The sequence below is a fragment of the Sander lucioperca genome, chromosome 8, assembly GCF_008315115.2.
Source record: "Sander lucioperca isolate FBNREF2018 chromosome 8, SLUC_FBN_1.2, whole genome shotgun sequence".
NCBI lineage: Eukaryota > Metazoa > Chordata > Actinopteri > Perciformes > Percidae > Sander > Sander lucioperca.
The window spans coordinates 5,728,413-5,750,637 of NC_050180.1; the positions used below are offsets into that span (position 1 = coordinate 5,728,413).

Consider the following 22,225-nt stretch of genomic DNA (forward strand, 5'->3'; position numbering starts at 1 on the left):
CCTGCCGCTCTTTGGCTAACGCAAAGCTGACCCACTCTTCTCGTACCGCCACAGAAGTAGGACAGTTTCAACGTTACCTATGTCTCAGGAATTGTCAAATAACCGTTTTCTCTTTTTACGCCGAATTTTAAAATGGGAGTAGTGCTGCGGAATCTCCAAAAGGTGGTGCCTCTTCGCCGCGCCAGACTGCGCAAGGATGTTGATACACTGAGGCACATACTGGGCATCCACAAATTTGACCTAGGCATCGTTTGCGTGGATAACAACAGGATTCAGCAAATTAATAACATATACAGAAAGAAAAATGTGCCAACTGATGTCCTCTCATTTCCATTCTACGAGGTAAATACGACTACATGTCAACATATGACCGTAAGCCTGGTGCCGCCACCAGCTCCCATGATAAAGTGTAAACTGTACTACATGCTTTCCCTTCAATAAGAAGGAGAAACCGACTAGAATGTGGTGGTGGGAAGTGGACACCATGGTTGACCAAGAATTGTCTATTAGTTATTGTATGGACTTCTTGAAACAGTCACATTTGTAATGGTACTTCAACTTATTCTTAGGACCTGAGGCCTGGTAAACTGCCTTCCCCCCTTCACAGGGATGAGCTGAATCTTGGGGACATTTTCTTGGGTGTGGAGTTTGTGATGAAGCAGTGTAAGGAGGAAGCCCTAGATCTGCATGGAACCCTCACTGTAAGTAGCTGGCTGCAGCACAGACTGCAACACTGTACACCATGTAGCACCCATAAACTGGAATCTCTTAGAAATGCAGGCTGTTGATTGTTTTCACAAACTTGTGTCTCATATTCAACCGTGTTAGTTGAATTCCACCTTTTGTCATGTGTTACACTTTTTTAAAATTAATGTGAGTTCCCCCAGCCTGCCTATGGTCCCCCAGTGGCTAGAAATGGTGATAGGTGTAAACCGAGCCCTGGGTATCCTGCTCTCTTTGAGAAAATGAAAGCTCAGATGGGCTGATCTGGAATCTCCTCCTTATGAGGTCATAAGGAGGAAGGTTACCTCCCCTTTCTCTGCTTTGCCCGCCCAGAGAATTTGACCCACCCATGAGAGAGAGAGAGACATCATGGCTTTCAAATGAGCAAAGTGGCAGTTGGTCAAGGCCACACCCCCCCCCTCCACCTTGCCCCCCTCTCTCCTCCTCAATAGCTACAGACACAGAAATGGCACATCCTAAGGAAAGCTCATTGTGGGACTGGCTCTAGTGGCTGTAATTCTGCACCAAGGCTGAATTTCAGGAAAGAGACTTCAGATACAGTATTAGGGGACCACTAAGGTCTATATAAAAGAGACTTCAGATACAGTATTAGGGGACCACTGAGGTCTATATAAAAGAGACTTCAGATACAGTATTAGGGGACCACTAAGGCCTATATAAAAGAGACTTCAGATACAGTATTAGGGGACCACTGAGGCCTATATAAAAGAGACTTCAGATACAGTATTAGGGGACCACTAAGGTCTATATAAAAGAGACTTCAGATACAGTATTAGGGGACCACTGAGGCCTATATAAAAGAGACTTCAGATACAGTATTAGGGGACCACTAAGGTCTATATAAAAGAGACTTCAGATACAGTATTAGGGGACCACTAAGGTCTATATAAAAGAGACTTCAGATACAGTATTAGGGGACCACTAAGGTCTATATAAAAGAGACTTCAGATACAGTATTAGGGGACCACTGAGGTCTATATAAAAGAGACTTCAGATACAGTATTAGGGGACCACTAAGGCCTATATAAAAGAGACTTCAGATACAGTATTAGGGGACCACTGAGGCCTATATAAAAGAGACTTCAGATACAGTATTAGGGGACCACTAAGGTCTATATAAAAGAGACTTCAGATACAGTATTAGGGGACCACTGAGGCCTATATAAAAGAGACTTCAGATACAGTATTAGGGGACCACTAAGGTCTATATAAAAGAGACTTCAGATACAGTATTAGGGGACCACTAAGGTCTATATAAAAGAGACTTCAGATACAGTATTAGGGGACCACTAAGGCCTATATAAAAGCAGCCAAAGAGCACCATGTCATGGGACCTTTTAAACTATGACTTCCACCGTCCTATCTGTGTTTGCAGTGACATTAGCTGACATTAACTGCTCCTCTTTTGCCTCATGTTTTAGGTTGTCACTGCACATGGTATCTGTCACCTGTTGGGCTACAGACATGAGACGGAGGAAGAGTGGACTGAGGTTTGTAGAGATTACTTGGTGAAAGAATGTTTAAGTGCAAAACACATTTAAAGAGTCTGTTCTACCGAACTACATCTACAATGTTATGTTTTGGTTTTGTGTCCAAATGTATTTGTGACATTTCTGCCTCCAATACAGTTGAGATGAAGGGGATTTCTTTTTGCACTCAACACTGCAAATTGTAATCTAAACTATTTATCTGAAACGTCTTAACCAGAAAGCTCTCCTTGTTACTCTTGTTAATCCACAGAAGACACTGTTATCACTTTTTATAGGACTCTGCTCATATAACTGTTGTAGATCTGTATGATTTGATGGCTTGTTTCTATGCTGTTTTGGGCGCTACTGAAAGTGAATTTGGGAACCTTGTTAATATGGGAATCAATGTGTCAGAATGTGTTTTCTCACACTGTAAAGCACCATAGAGGGGGTAATATGTTCAAAATTTAAGTTTAAAAATGTGTTTCCAGATGCTGCAGAGGGAACACTACATTTTAAGTGAGTACAACAGACTCACAGGGAGACATCTGGAGCCACTGATGAAGAGATGCAGTCAGGACAGGTGACAATGACTGCCAACCTGCCAGCTTTACACTCTCACTATGGTGCTTGCTATTGTTTTTCACCACCTTTTTGACCAGGTGGACTACTGTTTTTACTGTCTTCTCCACAATCTGCGACTACTGCTTTTAAGGACTTTAATCAACCGGCAGACGTAGAGCGGTTTGATTGTGGATATCATCTTCAAACACTGGATGTGAGTGTTGTTACAGTTTTAAACATCAAATGAAAAAAAAAGTCTTTGCACTTTCACTGTAATATTTTATTAAAATCTGCTTTAGGAAGAGTTGTGTATGAAGGGTAGAAAAAGCTGTTCATATGTACTTCACAAATACATTACACCCTCTTTACACTGCATCTGGGACAGGATGTTCAGGAAAGCACAATGGTTTCAGAAATGTAAAGAAAGTCAGTCCAAGGCTGACATAAAAAAAAACAGCAGAACCAATTTGTGAGTAACTTTTGCCTGCTTTCATAACCGGGTATACGTTGATGGTATAACAGAATACTGTACTATGCCTGGGTATAACTAAGAATATCATTTAGTCCATACCCATGTTTTACAATGCTATATTATAGATTTTCTTTTGTTGTGAGGAGGTGAAGAAATGTGTGGTCTGAAATGTGTTTTAATTTTTACAGTGGAAAAAGCTGTACAACCAGTGTCTAGTATTGAAACCAGTACAGGAATAAAATACTTTTGTTCCATTCTATAAGCAAGCACGCCTGATAAGAACTAGATGAACAGGGTTAGCAGAGGTCTTAGGCATCATGTACTCTTTACTGGCCTTAAAGATGAATTTAAATACATTACACTATAGCTAGCTTCCCTGGGGGGGGTCTAGAATTAATGACTTATTTGCCGTGGCATAACTGGATGGGTTAAATATAAATCAACCCTATGTTGCAATAAATAGAAAATCTGTTGGCTTTTTATAAAGGAAAATCTGTCTGACATATGTTTGACAAACAAATTCAAAAACAAGATTGTGCAACTTTAAAGTAAAGCTTGTATACACATTTATAAAAAAGTTTTCTTGGGAGGCACAAAGTCAAAATCCCAAAAGAATAAAGTAGGCTTTAGAAAGAAAAGCTTGGTTAAAAACAGGCTTTGTTATTAGAGCTTACTGGTTTTTTTTTCCCAAATCTATAATATGGAGACAACCAGACACGCACAGTTTAGTTCATAGGTCGAGCACAAAAAGTAAAAGTAACAAAACATCCACACACTCTGACAGAAAGCGATTTTAAATTGGCCAGTTTGTGCCAGAACATAAATATTGCACCAAATATACCCGCTAAATACAACACCCCTAACTCTAAAATAGCTTATACTCCAACATAGAATAGCATCTTTATTTAGTTAATATAGGAAATAAAGGGTCTGTAAAACATACAATCCATTGAGCACCAGCGGCATCTGGTGTTTGATAGTTGCTTTAAGTGAAAAGTCTGAATGAACGGCGTTAAAGAAGTGTATCAAGAAACAAACAAAGAAAAAAACCTTTACAAAACAGTTTGATAAAAATCATAGCAAAGAAAAACTCCAGCCCCCAAAAAGTGGAGGCAAAATTTGATCCACTGAACATTTCTAACTGCATTTCTTGAGTCTTGACAGTTTTGCACCTGTGTTGGCATTTCCAGGTGCAAAATTAGCAGAGCATTTAGTGATTTGTAGAGGGAAAGAAGTGTCTGAAGACGACCAAAGAAGGATTGCAATCAGTAGTACTCCAGGCTGTTCAGAGGAGAGCTCCATCTACTAGGGTTCAGCTGTGGATGTGTGTGTGGCTGTCCAGAGATGTAGCGCTCAGAGGGGCTGCAGGACATTCCTTCCAGCCTCTGAAGGCGTGCTGGCTCCAGATCTCTCCATTTCAGACAGCTGCTCAAACACGTCCCTGAGGAAACGCCAGATAAAAACGTGTCAGAGCCCCTTACAGCGAAGTCATGCGATGCCCTTTGAAATGGAACACACAAACATGTACTACCTCAAAACATAGTCCAGTATGCGTGTGTGTGTGTGTGTGTGTGTGTTTACTAGTGTCTGCTGTGGTGTAAAACCTGCGACTCACCGAAATTACAAAATATTGTTGCATTGCAAAAGTATTTACCCCTGTGGGGTCAATGCAGCCTAAAGATTTTAAGCAATCACAATTTATAACATAAGCCTCTGCAGTCTGCACTATTTCTGTACGTAAACGGGTCAAAGAGGCTGGTCAGGGTGGAGCAGCTTCATTACGAGTACAAATGCTACGCTGACATAAGACACTAAACATTTCAAAACACCCCTCTGCCACCCCACTTGTGCATGTAGAAGAAGATGTATCCGCTGCGGTCCCGGTCTCGCTGGACAGCTGCTTCCTGTGTGCGTGACACGTCCAGGTCGTTGTAGGTCAGCCACGACTGCTTCTTCATGTCATACACGTCACTGATGTAATGGCCTAGGATGGAAAATGAACGCTTATTTGTGGACACTCAAGTGAGAACAAATAGTGACGTGCCATGGTATGCCCAAAGCCCAGTTCAGACCAAAGATTAGTGATGAGACAAAACCAATATACAACGTTTCTGGGGTCTGAACTGGCCCATTTTGGCTCGACTCAAGCCAGCGGATCGTGTCCCCTGCGACTCCACTTGTTAAGTCGCCAGTGGTTGCTTTTAGAACGCATGGCATGTCACCTGTTAGAAGAGCCAATCAGCTCTTAGCGAAGCAAAGTCAGCTACAAGTTTAGAGAGAGAGAGAGAGAGAGAGAGAGAGAGAGAGAGAGAGAGAGAGAGAGAGAGAGAGAGAGAGAGAGAGAGAGAGAGAGAGAGAGAGAGAGATCTTTTTTTCCATTTCATCACTACTAGACATGTAACTATAGCAAGTATCTCACTATCATATTTGAAGACGCTACAAATTATATGCGGCTAAAAAATAGCCTGAAAAGTCTTAAAGGAACACGCCGACTTATTCACCATATCCCCCAGAGTTAGATAAGTCCAAACATACCCTTCTCATCTCCGTGCGTGTCGTAACTCTGTCTGAAGGCTCTGACACCAACCCGACGGCCGACCTTCGGCAGAAAAGGCAGTCAGACTGACTGCCTCCCCAAGTTGGTCCAAAAAGTGCCTTGGAACACACTGAAGCGACGCCGACTTGAGCGTACGTTCTGCGCGTGCGCTAGACGTAATACGTCTCTATAACAGCAGACGGCGCTAATCTCTATTGTCACCCAAAAAATGACGGCACGGAACACACCAACAGACTCGAGTCACTGACCTCGCCAGACTGTCTGACGGCCGATAATCAGGTTGGTGTGTCAGGGCTTTGACACCCACCGCTAGCCCAGTTTAGCCCAGATCCTGGAGGTAACCGGCTCCAACTAGCCTACTGCTCCCAATAAGTGACAAAATAACACCAACATTTTCCTATTTACATGTTGTGATTTGTATAGTCACAGCGTGTACAAAAAACAAGATCACATGAGACACAGCCATCTTCTAACCATACACATACTGGGAACTATATTCTCAGAAAGGCGAAGCACTGCTACTTGGGCGGAGTGATTTGCTTGCAGCACCTGAGAAGCCCCGTGGTGAGGAGCAGAGAGTTCACCTGGAGTTCTGTGAGCAAATCACTCTGCCCAAGTAGCAGTGCTTTGCCTTTCTGAGAATATAGGTGGTGTTATTTTGTCACTTATTGGGAGCAGTAGGCTAGATGGAGTCGGTTACCTCCAGGATCTGTGCTAAGCTAGGCTAGGCTAGCGGTGGGGGCGTCAGACAGAGTTACAACACGCACGGAGATGAGAAGGGTATGTATGGACTTATCTAACTCTGGGGGATATGGTGAATAAGACAAAGTCCCAATAAGTTGGCGTGTTCCTTTAAGTACAGAGAGTCGCTGCTATGGAGATGATACACCACCTCATCTAGTCGTAATTGGTGTAAACAGGCAGGTTTCAGAATGTTGCAGACCGGCACATTGCAACTACCACTAGTTGCACGCTTCAACTTGTTGCAAATCTTTGCTCTGAACTCGGCTTAAGGTAGGCAGGACATCATTCCAACCAAAGACTTGACCAGGTGAGTGCAGGCACCTGAATCTATCAGGTCACAGACTGTGGTAATGCTTCTTATTGAGGATAAGTTGTACCAAGGTGTAAATATCATGCAACATATGACATAACAAGGGAAGTCACTCTGTTACACTATATGCAAACATCACTGAGACCAAACATTAAAATCTCTTTTGAAAAACGGCAGCTGTAAAACAACTCCTTTGCTGTAATTTGCATAAATGTTCATATAAAATGTATCTACACAGAAGCACAAATACACACAAGTGCTCACCAGAGGAGGAGCTGCTTCCAATGTGGCTGACGACACTGATGAGTCTAAAGGAGTTGGCCAAGTCTCCGCTCTGTGGATTAGAACGTTTAGAAGCAGGTTACTATGAATGGAAGCAGCTCAGTATATCTGATGTTTACTGTATATTATTAGTACAGCTAGAAAAAATAGCCAGACTACTACTTTTACTTTTATGCGGGAAGGATTTTACATTGTTTGTAGTTCATTGTGTAAGTAAAAAATAAAAATAAAAAATCCTTAATCTGGACTATCTACTTGTTTAAAATCCTATGGCAGATGTTGTGTGGCGGCAGGATGTTACGTACCTCAGCGTTCCTCTTCAGGTTCTCAGTCTCTGCTTCAGAGTACTCCATGTCCAGCACGTCCTCGTTGCCAGAATCATCATCTGAGCACAGTAACTCAGGAAGAGAGTTGTTAAACTCTGTTGGGTGAAAAGGAGGTATTTGATACTGGTCAGGCATTTTCACAGCACTGAGTCTGATTAAACAATGTCATTAAGTGCTCTGAGCACTTAATTGAGCACATATGCCGTAACCGACACAGTATAAGTGCTACAGTTGTTTTGCACTGATGTCAGCCTAGGGTTATTTGTTTGTGTAAAAAGGAAAGGACAAACAGAAAAAAAATGAGAAAAAAAACACTTAAATTGGGACTACTTTTGCCAACTGTGTTTGCCTCTGAGTAATTTCAACATTCAATAAGTCTTGGTTCATACCTTGCAGACTGAGCTCAGTGGCCCTCTTCAGATCATCATCCTCTCTCAACTCTTGGGCCTCCTATATGGTGGTGAGGTAAAGACAAGGTATTACAATGACATTAAGTCTAAGAAATTTGAACATTGCTTTTTCACTCTGGTCATGTCTGCTTGCTCATAAAGTACATTCTTCACTACTGTAATGTAAGTAACACCAGCTCAGCCTGGCTAGTCAACATGATTTTTTTATTATTTTAGTTTCTTTATTTGGCACTCACCACAACTATCTTAAGTCTGCATATTTGACACAGGTAATGGTTTCATGGCATTATAGTGCTAGAGTAGTATTAAGATGCAGCCCCATTGTTCCATTCCTGAAGGTTTGGCCATGTGGCCTTTGATCTTACATGCTCCTGAAGGCTCTGGGCCAGAGCCTGTTGTAGCTCCTGTTCTTCCCTCTCCTGATCCAGACTGTACTGCTGGACCCAGTCCAGCTCTCCCTGCTGCTGCACACTCTCTGGAGTCTGGTTCTCCTTGTTCTCATCCATTGTCAAGTCCAGGGAATCCAGCACATCTACACGACGACATCGACACACACACACACACACACACACACACACACACACACGTCAGTTAACTTAAATACTAGTGACGTTATCTCCACTTAAACACCTTTATATTCAGGTTTAATAATGACAATGTTACTTTGCTAAGACATATTAATTTTATGGATCGATCCAATATGGATTTTTTTAGTGCCGAAACCAACTTTTTTTTTCATCAGCCTTAGCCAATGACCGATACGGGCTGCCGATTTTTTTGAGCTGATACTTGGAGCCGATACTGCTTTTGCTCCCTCAACTTACATCATAAAAATGTAAACCCTGCCACACTGGATTTGTTTTCGGAATCTGGTCTGCCATTTCTTAAAAAATAATAAAACAAAAAACACAGATCAGTGTCACTTCTGCAATCATTTTACATTCATATCACCCAAATTATGTGTGCAATGTGCATCATATGGATGGGTGCACTGCATATGGTTAAAGCGTAACTCTTGCCAAAATGCAACCTAGGGTCTTTTTGTGAATGTACCCGAGTCAAACTTTCATTTAAAAGCATATTTAGGACGGAAGCGTCACTTTTATAGATTTACCGTATTCTCGTTTTTCGGTCAAATGGCCTTTTGAATGGGAGTGCTAGGGGCACTTTTATGCTAGCCTCAAAATAAAAAGCTATTTTTAAAACACTAAGAAGGCTCGACACAACATGAAACTTTGCTCCAAGTATCACCAGGGGCTCTACACATGAACTCAGCATTGAGAACTTTGTTTGTGTACACAGAGTTTACTAAAAAAGGTTTTGAACAACTCACTGTAGCTGTTGTTCTTCCGGTCGCCGTCTATCGAGCCAGTCAAAAATAGTCGAGGGAGGAGAGTAAAGATGGAAAGCTCCAAAAGCTTAGTTCCATATAAATGCACGGATAATTCGTTGTTTTGTCATTAGTGAAACACAATATTGACCTTGTAGTTGAAAAAGGAGCCTCATATAAGAATGACATTTCCTCCTATGGAGTCCGTTCATTCGCATTTGGAGATTGCCTATTTTGGACTGGGAAAATGGCGGCTAGCATAAACATAAACGCTTCCGTCCTAAATATGCTTTTAAACGAAAGTTTGACTCTGGTACATTCACAAAAAGACCCGAGGTTGCATTTTGGCGAGAGTTACGCTTTAACCATATGCAGTGCACCCATCCATATGATGCACATTGCACACATAATTTGGGTGATATGAATGTAAAATGATTGCAGAAGTGACACTGATCTGTGGCTTGGGCAATATATTGATATTATATTGATATTGTGATATGAGACTGGATACCGTCTTATATTTTGGATATCGTAATGACATGACATAAGCGTCATATTTTCTTTCTGGGTCTTCTTTCTGGTTTTACAGGCCGCATTACAGTACAGTGGTGTCATTTTCTGAACTTACTGGACTGTTCTAAACAGACTGTTCTAGCTATTATTTTCCTTTACTAACTTAGTCATTATATCCACATTAATAGGGTTGGGTACCATTCACATTTTTAAATCGGTACAGATACCTGAAATTCTTTTCCGGTACCCATCGGTACCTTTTTCAGAACTTTCCCCTTTGTAATAACAAAAAAATAAATTTCAGTTGTAAAAATAATTCCACCTCTCCCCTCCCAAACCTGTCCATACAACCTATTAAATCAAATAATTATTCATTTCTTACTCACTAACTTTTATTCTTGTATTTGCATATTATTCTATTTTAGAATAATGATTTATTTAAAGCACTTTGAATTGCCTTGTTGCTTAAATGTGCTATAGAAATGCAGTTGCCTTGCCTTACAACCTCAGCCTGTCAGTCAGTCAGTCACCAGGGCATAGAAACCACTGTTGCTTGCCTGCTTGTCTCAGAGGAAGTGTAACGTCAACAGCACGGGGACAGCTTTCGCCATTAAAATCATGTAGCAGCGAACGTGTCTGCGTCAAGTTTTGAAAAACTGTAACCACACTTGCAACCACTTTATCGGCATTGCCGTGACTCACTGTGACTTCAACAAAACTGCAGAGCCGACGTAGTTTGCTCAATTGCTCCGTCCGCACCTCGGCACGCGTGTGTGTGTGTGTGTCGGAGCCCCGCTCTTTGTCTACATGCAGAGAGGACCGATAAGCTTGTGCTCACACGCTCTCAGGTACTGAAATTTGGCACGGTTTGATTTAACATGAATCGGTCCTCCGTAGTACTGATGTAATTCGTTCGGTATCCCCAACAACAACAAAAAAGTACAGAGTTCCGTACCCAGCCCTACACATTACTGATTATTATTAATCCAAAATGTTATTGTGTAATATTTTCGTGAAAGCACCGATAGTCACCAAAGCCACAAAAATATTGCAATATTGAATTTTCTCCATTTCGCCAAGCCCTAATTTCAGCCAACAGAGTTTTTGTTTAAATGCAGAAAGCCACACTGATTTCAAGCAGCGTGAACTATCAAGACAAGTCATTGTATTACATTTTAATATGCTACATTTCTACAATCCCTCTATTATACTGTGTTTATATTTTAAAAGACAAGAGCAAAAATGTACTGCCCCCTTTTATAAACCCCATCTACTGAACGTCGGTGGACTACCTGCAGGCTGCTTGCTGTCCGTTTCCAGCAGATCTGTATGATAGGCCAGGTCATTGGCATCTGTGTCCCCAAAGCCTGTGTCTGGGCTGCTGGTTGGCTCATCCTCCATGGGGGGTGGAGCCGAGAGCCCGGCCTCTTGACGACTCATCTCCAGCACAGCTGCCAGCATTTCATCGTCATTTATGCCACTGAAATCCGCTGACTCTATTGATGCTCCTCGCTGAAGACACATAAAACAGGGTCAAAACAGCAACAGAAATAAAAAGAGGCTGAATAATATTTGGCATGGTCAGTCAGCAAATGCTTACCTCTTCCGGTCGGTCATCATCATCAGGCAGACAGCTGCTAAGGCGTCGCTTGCGGCTCACAGTGCCCTTTCTGATAGGCTCTTCTTCACAGTCAGAGTCCAAGAGGTTAGATGTGCAGCTAGAGTTGACCACTTTCCCTCCAATCCTTCTACACACACACAGTCATAAGCTAAGTGATTGGTTTTACAAGCAGAAGTAGAAACAAGTCTTGGCACACTTAGCCTAAAGCTATAGTGTGTAACTTTTTCATATTAATGAACGTCCGTTACATTCAAGCCATTGCCAAATGAGTTGCTACAAAGCTAATTAAGACCGTCAATGAGCTCAGTCTATAATCAGCTCCACACAACTCTGTCTGTATTTCTCAGTATGGCTATGTGCAGAAGATTGTGCCCTCCGGTGACTTTCCCGTGCAGAAGCTTGAGTGAAGATAATTACCTCTTCTGAAGAGGCCATCATGTTTTTTTAATCCTTTCGTGTCCTTGGCTACGACAGTGTTGCTGTCATTACTCAGAATTCCTTATGGGGGCGACAGAAACTATGCACTACAGCTTTAAGTCCCTTTCCTAGTCATGCAATATGTGACAGATCACACACATTTTGTTTTGAGATGATCTCATTGGCATTATTACTACCAAGGCACTCCTATACACACATTTTATCAAGGAGGCCAAGTACAAAACAAGTTGCAGCACACTTAGGAGTTCAGAGCTTTACCAAAGGTGGAGTCTGCGATTCTGGGGAAAGATTGTTGATATTTGAACTCGACACCCAAACAAATACACCCCTCTCATTCTGATCATTGCCCCTTTTGCTCCCAATGCTGTGTATGAATTTTCTTTTCTTCAGCGCACACAAAAACGGACAGCTAGTGGACCATGAAGAGATATTCACGGAATTTGACAAAAAAAGTGAATTGGATTAGAATCGCAGACTTCACCTTTAAGTTGTGGCCATTGTGGTTCTCCGTTTAACATTATTTGAAAGTCTAGCAGAACGAGCAGTACTTACCGGAGAGGTGCGGTGGAGGAGTTGACCAACTGTGACGTTTTGAGTGTTCTGGACCTTCGAGAACAGCAAAGAAAAGGTTTAGAAACCTAAATATTTGCCATCTTCTCCCAGCCAAAGAAGCCGAATTATATGCAAGTCATTGGCAAAGATTTTACCTAAAACCCTACTGAATCACTCAATTGTTCAGGATGTAATTACCCAGAAAGTAAAAGGTTTAACGTTATTATTCATACATTTTATTTGAGGGTGTTAAGCATGTCTTACATGGAGGCTTGGGAACTCCAGCCGAGACTAATAGGGGGTCGTGTGGATTCAGTGCAGTGGGACAGAAGGGTCAGGTATCGGGGAATCACCACCTGCTGTCCAAGCTTGCTGTTTAGTGACAGCTGAGCATTGAAGCTGTACCGTTTCAGGTGTAGGATGAGCACTCTGTGGGGAGAATAGATCAATCACAAATCAGAAAGTTATTGGCTTCTTTGTTTATCCAGTGTTTTTTTTGTTTGTTTTTTTTTTAATTCTACTAGTGATCAACAGATGCTTTCAGGAAGTCGACAGACAGACAGATAGATAGATATGTTCAACTGCAAGCATTTAACAATATGTTTGACAACTTCTTAATGTGCATGTGCATTTCACTCTCAACAGTCTGTATGTAGATACCTGGGCAGTTTGCTGAATTTATGCGCAACAGTAGCAGATTTCCCATTGCACTTTTCACACGAGTACTCAATTTCCTCCATCTGCAGAAGAAACAAGTTATTACATATTATCATTACACACACAAATGCATATAGTTGAAGCCTGTTTGTTTCATTAGGGGATAGTTAGTTAGGGACCAAAATGAATCCTTAGAAGTAGCTGCACACCAACTGACAAAAACACAACAAAAACACTGCTTGACTTGAAGAATGTCTGTCAATCTTTCATAGAAATACAATTGAGCTATATAACCTGTTTATGCAAAAGACTCACCCTAAAAAAGAGATCAAGAGAATCCTGGATAGAGCGAAGTGGGAGTGTTTTCTTTCGCCGCGGTAGGTCGATGGACATGTCATTGAACTGCTCTCTTTTGGTCACTACTTCGCCACAGCTGCAAAAGAACACAAAGGTATTATCACACCATTTGTTTTCTGCAGAGTCACAACAGTTTTGGCAAATACATCACAAAGATGCACGGCAAGGATAAATCCAGATGATCGAGCAGGAGAGGGGCCTCACCCTTTGCAGGTGATGGTGTGCAGAACCTCAAATTCCATGTTGACTGCCACAGGGCAGGTGTAAATGCGGGAGGTGTCCGCCTCATCACCAGGCTCTGCCTTGGATGCCGATGACGCTGCCTCCTGGCCATTCTCACACACCACAGAGGACGATGAGGGTGCTGCAGCTTCATTTGTCCAGCTCTTGTTCATTTTCTCCACATCGTCCTTTAACTGGTCCAAGCACTGGCTCAGAAACTCATGAGCATCCTGGTAAACAATGTCACACGATAGGACTTAATTAAGTACAATGTCACACGCTTGAACTTAATTAAGTACAATGAATAAACCTAAGAGGAAGGTTATGTACAGGTATGTGACAACTTAAAAAGAAAAAAACAATGAAATGTCCCAGTACAACTTCAGTGTTTTGATACAAAAAGCTGAGAGACATATCTACATAGAATACAGTTGATTTTTTAAAATATTTTTATACACTTTAGATTATTTTTAAGATATTTGTTTTCCATTTACCATTACTTTTGACAAGAAGGTAAAAGCCTTACAATCCAAAATATTTTTTTCTGCTACACAACATTGTATCTATTCAGGTAATCTTTCAAGTACCAGTAAAACACACCGGCTCTGAACTGTTGATTCTAGAGGACAATCTTACATTCTGCATGTTGCCAGAGAAACGCTCAGCTGTTGAGGAGATGGCACTTTTCACTTTCCTCAAGAGGTCCTTTTTTGTTTCTGGACAGCCCACGTCCTTCTTAACCATAAGGTGAGCAAAACGCCTGCAGACAGTGAAGATATCACACAGAATTAAGTATTTTTATTAAGGCCAGCTAGCAAAGCACATGAATGAACAAATGATTTTCTACACAGATGGTAAAAGTTCCTTTAAAAATAAAAAAACTTGTTGAAGTTCCTTTAAGGGCTCAGTTGGTAACTTAAAAAAAAAAAAAAAACTTTGTTATGTTTGCTGAGCTGTCACTATATCCTGACAGTAGTACATAAGACAGATAATCTGTGTAAAAAAAAAATCATGTTCCTCTGGCATTCACAAGTTTCCACCGTGCCTAAAGATTATCACTGACATTGCATTAGAGACTCCTTGGCTCGGAGTAGTTGTTTTCTTTATGCCATTAGGAGCAACAGTAGGAAGCTGTCTGTTACAAACTGTAGCTCGACAATCTGTAGGACATCACCTAACGTAGTACCTGAGCAATGCATTGATGGGCACCTTCTTCCATGGGATGCTCTGCCTCAGCATGTCATTGGAGAAAGAGGGGAGGCTGAAGAGGGACTGCAGGATGGCATTCATGTAGCAAGTGTTGCCCAGGTTGGAGAATCTGTAAAACATGAATGAAAGAATTTACACAATGGATGACAAAAAACACTGGGCCTTTGCCAGGAATTACAGAGACATGATACAGCCCATCTGGCATATTCTTACCCTTGCAGCGGGGTCTGAGGCTGGGTCAAAGTGGAAGGCCTCTGTTTGTTCCAGCCACTGTAGTCCATAGAGGGGCGTACCTTCTTGAAGGGAGTTGAGTGATTGGGCAACATGAGGCTTCTCTTGGCTGTAGTGGTCTGTGCTGTACTGGATGGGCTGGCAGGGGGAGGTTAGTAAAGATAATTAATCTTAATAATAAATAATAATGCCTTACATTGATTTGATGCTTCAACTTGACAATTAGATTTAAGTGGGATTAAAATTTCTCAATTCAATTTTGAAAAATCACTTGTAGATGTGTGCTGACCCAATGTATTTAACACTGCTAGCTGACAACTAAAGAAACTCACCGGTCCAGGAAAGAGTGGCTCTGGCTGTAGTCTTTAGTCCCAGATCGGCTGCCATAGAATGATGTTGGCTGAAGGGGAGTTGAACCCAGTGGCGCTGAGGGTAAAGGAAAAAGTGGGATAAAACTAAGTCAATTTTAAGTCTGAATATACAGGTTAATGTTCGATACTATCCCCTTATTGAGTCAAAACATTGCAATGGACAGTTATGAAATCTACAGAAGTTATGAAGGTAAATTTAACATGCAAAATGACTTTTACAGAGTAATTGAAGACATGCAGTAAGCAGCAGTATATAGGTAGTGTTCTGTTTGAGTTGTGGATGCAGAAGTTTACCTGAGCTCCTGTTCTCCTCTGCCTGCTTCAGCTTATCTTTGCAGCTCTGTAGAAACTTTCTGGATGGATCCAATGTAGCCTTGTTGTTGCTAAGAAAATGTATGTTTATAGATTTTTACCTCACTGAGGAAACTATGGCAGAATTTATGAAAACCCAAAACACTTGTATGCACTTTGAATAACAATCTAGAAGTTTTCATTTACAATGACAGCCATTATACATGTATATAAAACAACTTTCACTACTGTATATATTAAAATTTTGGTATCCATCTGACCACCAGATGAGGAAACAAAAATTATATGAAAAAACAAGCCGATCCCTCATGAACTCGGACTATGTCCGAGGAATTTGGTCCTGACATAAGCTTAGTTTCCATCCACTTGTCAATCGAATTATCTGAAGTTCGGTTAAAAAAATTCAAGCGAATAAAGCTTGTGGAAGTGTGTTTCCATCCAACGCCTCAGCATGTCTATTGTATGGCATAATAGACAGGACTCACGTACCGTGATTAGACGCCCTGCTGAAGGCTGCAGGGATTTTGTCAATAGAAAGGGCTGGCCATCAATGGTACTACAGGCTGTAGTAGACGGTTGTTGCGTCTTAAGGCACATTTGCGTCGGCACTCCCGGTAGTGCACATTGGGCGTGCAGTCTTCACCACTTCTGACCTGTACAGGTGCGTCTGTTTAACCATAAAATGACCTAATACTTTATCGCAATTCATTATTTATTCGGCAAATAGCGTTTCCATCAGCGTTTATCGCATAAGCTGTATATCGATCAAGAGAAAATCCGATGAGACCGAACGTACAAACTTTGAGTCGATAAGCCATTTTTATTCTATATCACTTAATTCGCATAAAAACGTGTGGATGGAAACATAGCTACTGTCTGGAGATGCCCTTTTACACATGTAGCAAACAGGAGATTGTTCATGTGAGACGCGTTCTTACTGGAAATACTCTGATTTAGACGAGAGGTGGCGTCTGGTAGAGCGTGCAGGATGCAGGACCTGACGCGGAATACATCAGTCACGAAGCTGTTTGTAATTTGGTCTTTTGCCGTTCCTTAGTTTGTCTGGCCTTACCTACAGAAGTTCCCGAATCTCTCAAGTTAGAAATTTTCGTTGCCGTCTTTGTGCAAATCACCCTTCTTATTCTTCACCCTTGGGTGTTTGTTTGTCTAGTTTTGCGCAAGCCGCAAGAAACGTCATCAATTCCAACTTGCTTGCTGTGAACTCTCATACGTGAATTCTCACACTTTGGACTCGTGGACTTCGTACTAGCCATTTCATGTCCAATCTGACTGATTCGGACATTTGCGTTCTCACATCCAGCTACGCCGGGTAATGTCTAAATGATTTCAGATTTGCAGTGCATGTGTGAAAGTGGCTCTAGAGACCGAGTCTGGTCAGTAAGTCGCGTTGTTTTTACCTAGACGAGTCATTTTCCTTGGGGTAGTCCTCAGTCAGGTCACTTTCAGAGGTAAGCAGTCTCTTTCTCTTCTCGCTCCTGAAAAAAAAGTAACACATAACAACTTATGTCACAAGCCTGAACTGACCTTGACAGACCAAACCATAAAACCTTTAGGATGCCAGTCACATTCAGGAAGATCATCACAAGGGATACAGGCCAGGCATGTTATTGGGAGAAAGAACACTAACAGTAATTCTCTTTTTAGTTGAATTTAGATTTTTTTTTTTAATTTTTTTATTATTATTATTATTATTATTATTATTATTATTATTATTATTATTAATATATATATATATAATTATGTAATAATAATGTAAAATAATGTGTGTGTGTGTATATATATATATATATATATATATATATATATATATATATATATATATATATATATATATACATACATATATATATACACATACATACACACACACACACACACACACATTATTTTACATTATATATATAAACTATATACATTATTTTTATTATTATTAGTAGTAGTAGTAGTAGTATTTGTTGTTTGATATATTTCATACAACAAATACTGACTATAGCAGTTTTCCAATTTCAGAGGGCTCTATTGTAATAATGCTGTTTTTAGGTTTAAAAATGATCAAATAGCATAGCAACTGCAACATGAATTTCCATCCTACCTATTCTCAGAGAGTCCAGTGCGAGTGGGAGTGGAGGCTGCTCTACTCGGGCTGCCCAGAGGCTTTCGTGGTGTTGTGTCCTCTCTGCCTTCTGCGCTCTGCCGTCTGGGTGTTGTCTGGAAGAGGTTAGGAATCTGCATATTTAAGTCAAATGTAAGAGTACACTTGTCTAAATTCAAAGTTAAAAATGTGGGTTTGTGTTCTCGCTCACCTGTCTCTCCCCTGATGGATTGCTCTCATTTTTCATAGAGCGGTTCCCGAGCACACTGAAGTTTGCACTTCCATTGGATTTTAAAACCGCTAAATTAAGAACAAAAATTTGAAATCAGGACAATGGAATGACACAATTCTTTAAACAATTCAGTCTTGGTTGTGAATTCCCCTCTTAAAACACTCATTTTGTTTAAAGCTAGAACAACTGTAGCTACTCCAGTGACATTAGACCTGACTTACTGTGTGATCATTTCACCTTGAAAAGTTGTTCATAGCATTGTGTTTGTGTCAACCAACAATGTATGAAAAATGCTGTGTGGGATATAGTGATGTATGATTATTTGCTCAACTTAAATTAAGAAACCTCAGGCCTGTTCTGAGAAATTGGTGCCAGATCTGCTGAGGGGGGCTCGGTGCACAAGAAACTATGTATCAAAATGCAAAGTAACTACACATTATCAGCAGCAGATGGAACAGGACATACTCGCCTCAGTACCAAAAAAATACCTTGAGAAATACCACTAAAGCAAAGCTTTAATCAAAAAATAATGATTTTGCAAAATCTATTATTATAGTCAACATCACAAATAAGAATCACCATCAACAAAGATTTCTTAAAATGAGCAGCGGTGTAATTACTTGGCTTTCCCAGCTTGAGCTTTTCAAGGTAGTCTTTAGTCTTCTGATGCAAAGTCTGGGGTATCTTGTCCAGGATGATGACACTGCTGTCCTTTAAAGTCAGCATGATTCGGCTCGCAGTCGGACTTACTTTCTTCAAGTTCTGGTTCAACTGAGGACAATACAAGGTAATCAAATCAATTCATTGATTGTAGATTTGTTTTCCCATAAATAATTACAACTGCATACTTTAGTAGCCCTTAAGTGTTATGCTGAAAATAGCTTACTCTAATTTAAATTATGCACTCATTTTTACCAATTTCTGCTTAATTGAATAATATTTTTCATTTGACGCATTCGTGAATTTGAACAAGAATAGAGGGAAATCCCCTGTGAAATGGATCCTTGATCAACCTAGTGCCAGACTCAAACCCAGGTCATCACAGTCAATTTGATGAGTCACCTCTGATACACACCCATATTGTTTATTATTTTAAAATCATGCACTGCTGCCACATAATTCATGTTTCTACAGACTTAAGGGTGGTTTCAACGTTTACAGTCCCTTCCGGAGGGCAGCAGTCGTCAGAATGCCCAAAGATATATTCCAAGCAGCAGCTACCTCTCCAGTGTCCACCCATTTGCTTAGAATCCAGATGCTTATATTTTTGCCAAAATATCAAACCAGGGACGCTGCAAAGGACTCAGCCTACATGGGGCGCACACTCTACTGGGTGAGCTATTGTAGAGGTCGCCCCCGACACCTACTAACTTGATTATTAACACCTTCACTCTTCCTACTGAGACTTAAAATGTAAACCGTGAAATAAAATACCTATTGTAAACCACTATATGGCTATGGACTAGGTTTGGGCGATATGCCAATGTTTACTGTGAGATTATTCTACAACTGTTTACACTAAGGAAGCGGTCCTTTAAAAAAGGTACCCTGTAGGGCTGCTCGATTATGGGAAAAATCATAATCACGATTATTTTGGTCAATATTCACGATTATTTAACACAATTACTCATTGACTTTTGGAAAGATGTTGCATTTTTTTGTTATTTTAAAAACAGTTAAACAAATCAACATTGAAAACACAGTGATCTGTGAAACTACCCGTAATACTTTTCCCGTTGAACATTTTTTTCTTTTCACTGAGAACAGAAGAGTTTAAAATAATTTACTTGCCAAACGTAATGTGCAAAATAATCGTTTCTCGATTACATTTTTATTGTGATCGTTAGAAGCCAAAATCAAAATCGCAATTAAAATCAAATTAATTGCACAGCCCTAGTGCCCTGTGTTTTTTTGTAACCCCTAGTGTTCTGTTGAGTTTGTTTCTCAAGCTCTACAAGCATGCGCTAGTAGAAGCACATGTATGTGCATGCAGGTGAGAGAAGACTAATTCTTGGGGGTTCTTTTATTTTTTGTTGTTGTATTAGGCCATTGCAGACAATGTGGAAAACGACAAAGCACGCCTGCTATATTACAATATTTGATATAAGGACTTTTTAGATTAATGGTAATGAAGTACTTTTTATAAAGTCACTTTTCAACACCACAATGTAGTTTGATACCTTTTAAGTGGAGCACTGCTTCAAACTAAAGATGGGGACACACATTATGACGTTTTTCTCTGCAGTTTGCAGCATAAAGTAGCCAGACAAACCATTTTGGTGCTATGTCAAGTTTTGGTACCTACTTGTTTTTACTCAGTTGTTAAATATGCACTCCTTTATAAATGTCAAGACAGCAAAAAACAAATACTGCACATCGTTGATCACTCGAGCTTACTTTATTAACAACATCTGTCCTCCATTCAGTAAAATTCACAGGTCATCTTTCATAACTGTCAAGACTAAAGAAATTGTGTATGTTAGTGGAAAGTAGCTATAATATGTGGAGCATCTCTGTTGTGTGTTCATAACTTATTTCTTCCCATTTCTGTACTTTCCACAGTATTGCTGCTGCAAATGCTGCGGAAACCATTGAAATTGTATTGTATGCGCAAGAACAAGCATCAACAAGCTACCATATCACCTGCTTTACCTGAGGCTTCTGATATGTAGATGATGATGATGATGATGATGATAGAGAAACATCAAAGAGACAGAGCTTTCCAAAATGATGTGGTAGATCTCAAAATATTACAATGAGAAATGTAACAATGGTACTGCTTCCAAATCCAAATCATTTCAGCAGTTGCACCCATTATGGAATAAATACAAACACAACAAACTGAACAATACCTGGAAAGTTTTGGGAGCTCCGCCACAGTTGAATCTTAGACAGAGGTTAACTTTGTTGTCCTTTTCCAGAATCTCAAAAGTTCCCTCTTTCCACCTGGTGGTACCCAGGTCGATGCTGGTAATGCGAATCTTAACAGCGCCACCGCTGGAGAGTTTGGGCACTATGGTTGACATGGCTTACCATCCAGTTGGTGCACTTGGGAGGCTGTGACTTATGCTCAGACAAATCCTAAACAAGAGGGAAATTAAATCAACTGTGTCAATACAACCAGTGTGTCATTTATAACCCACCATCTATGTCAAGTCTGTACTGAGTGGATTATAAATTACATGCTTTAACCATATCAGTGCCACTGAATTACAGCTCTCACTGCCATTGCTTTATAGAGAGATGACAAGCATAAGCTAATGAGCTCAACGATAAACCAACTTGAAAGACATCATTAGCAATACTATTACACGGCTAATTGAAAAAACCCCTTGTAATTTGCTAAGTTTTAATGCTACTCAGCTAAAACAAAACTACTAATAACGCAATTAAGCTAACGTTAGCCGTTTAACTACCGAGCGCTTGTTTAAAGTCACAACAAACTCGAAGTCGACCACAAGCAACGTAGCACAACAGCTAAGCAGCACAGACACGTTTGACGGCTTAATTTAACATAGACTAGCTATACACTCGCAGCTAAATCTTGACAAGACGGTGGTGAATGTCAAGTGGGGAAACTAACGCCACTTATGTTAGCTGGCTAGCCTGGTTTGCATTAACGTTAGCCATCGAACTAGCCCAATGGCCAATCTGTATCGCGGCAGCGAAGATGCACGACACGACCAGCGTTCATTACGTCTTGCTTGGTCAACGTTATTCTGACAAGACAAACAAAAATGTGCAAAACTTACAAAGTTACAGAGAATCAGCTAGGGTGACAGAACAGCAAAGCCGAAAGTCTGCCATAATTATGTCGTCCCCTCATCTACAGACGCTGAATGGATGGGGAAGGCCGACATTAGCAAGTCGGCTAGCGGGAACTAGCTAACGGGCTAATTTGACTGATTGTAGTTTGGTGATGAAAACAGTGTCACGGTTTGATTACATCGTCGCAGTTCTTTACCTGTCGTTGGTATGTGCTCGTCTTGAAACTTTTAAACCAAAGTATCGTTTTCGTAGGTCCTCCGAGGGCAGAAAGTTTGTTTTGCCGGCATTCACCTGCTCCCCGGTGCGTATGTTGTTGACAGTGGGCTCGCACACTACGCCTCGCAACGCTTCGCGATGATGGCGGGAATGTGAAAATTTACAACGGAAATGATAACCGAGAGTGCGCCCGATCCTCCTCTCG

At 40.8% G+C, this 22,225-nt stretch overlaps 2 protein-coding genes across 5 annotated transcripts; one reads left to right on the plus strand and one right to left on the minus strand.

Moving 5' to 3' along the window:
* Positions 1-69: 69 nt before the first annotated feature.
* Positions 70-3,036, plus strand: ybey (ybeY metalloendoribonuclease). Its single transcript, XM_031304624.2, has 4 exons — positions 70-342; positions 570-701; positions 2,166-2,234; positions 2,705-3,036. Exons 1-4 carry the CDS (start codon positions 133-135, stop codon positions 2,798-2,800), a joined length of 507 nt encoding a protein of 168 aa, XP_031160484.1. The 5' UTR covers positions 70-132; the 3' UTR covers positions 2,801-3,036.
* Positions 3,037-3,385: 349 nt separating this feature from the next.
* On the minus strand, positions 3,386-22,202 carry usp37 (ubiquitin specific peptidase 37). Of its 4 annotated transcripts, none has more exons than XM_036004290.1 (24): positions 22,001-22,202; positions 20,889-21,117; positions 18,657-18,807; positions 18,016-18,104; positions 17,805-17,938; positions 17,110-17,187; positions 15,674-15,762; positions 15,341-15,434; positions 14,991-15,146; positions 14,755-14,886; positions 14,205-14,328; positions 13,551-13,798; positions 13,305-13,422; positions 12,993-13,072; positions 12,597-12,761; positions 12,333-12,386; positions 11,322-11,466; positions 11,014-11,233; positions 8,244-8,410; positions 7,858-7,918; positions 7,448-7,563; positions 7,125-7,194; positions 5,095-5,233; positions 3,386-4,690 (listed from the first exon to the last, which is right to left on the minus strand). In XM_036004290.1, the coding sequence occupies exons 2-24, from the start codon at positions 21,060-21,062 to the stop codon at positions 4,603-4,605; spliced, it is 2,892 nt and encodes a 963-aa protein (XP_035860183.1). In that variant the 5' UTR covers positions 21,063-21,117; positions 22,001-22,202; the 3' UTR covers positions 3,386-4,602. The 4 variants fall into 4 exon arrangements, with proteins under 4 accessions (XP_035860183.1, XP_031160476.1, XP_031160479.1 ...); XM_031304616.2 differs by having other exon boundaries at positions 11,322-11,469; XM_031304619.2 differs by having other exon boundaries at positions 11,322-11,469; positions 17,805-17,920; positions 22,001-22,201.
* Between the last annotated feature and the right edge of the window lie 23 nt (positions 22,203-22,225).

Bases quoted from the DNA above. Each gene is read 5' to 3' on its own strand.
- ybey (XM_031304624.2), top strand. From the start codon at position 133: ATGGGAGTAGTGCTGCGGAATCTCCAAAAGGTGGTGCCTCTTCGCCGC. The intron at 343-569 runs GTAAATACGACT...ACTTATTCTTAG, and splicing joins TCTCATTTCCATTCTACGAG to GACCTGAGGCCTGGTAAACT. The intron at 702-2,165 runs GTAAGTAGCTGG...CTCATGTTTTAG, and splicing joins ATCTGCATGGAACCCTCACT to GTTGTCACTGCACATGGTAT.
- usp37 (XM_031304616.2), bottom strand. From the start codon at position 21,062: ATGTCAACCATAGTGCCCAAACTCTCCAGCGGTGGCGCTGTTAAGATT. The intron at 17,939-18,015 runs GTGAGCGAGAAC...TTAAATATGCAG, and splicing joins ATCCATCAGGGGAGAGACAG to ATTCCTAACCTCTTCCAGAC. The intron at 12,762-12,992 runs GTATCTACATAC...TTCTCCCCACAG, and splicing joins AAATTCAGCAAACTGCCCAG to AGTGCTCATCCTACACCTGA.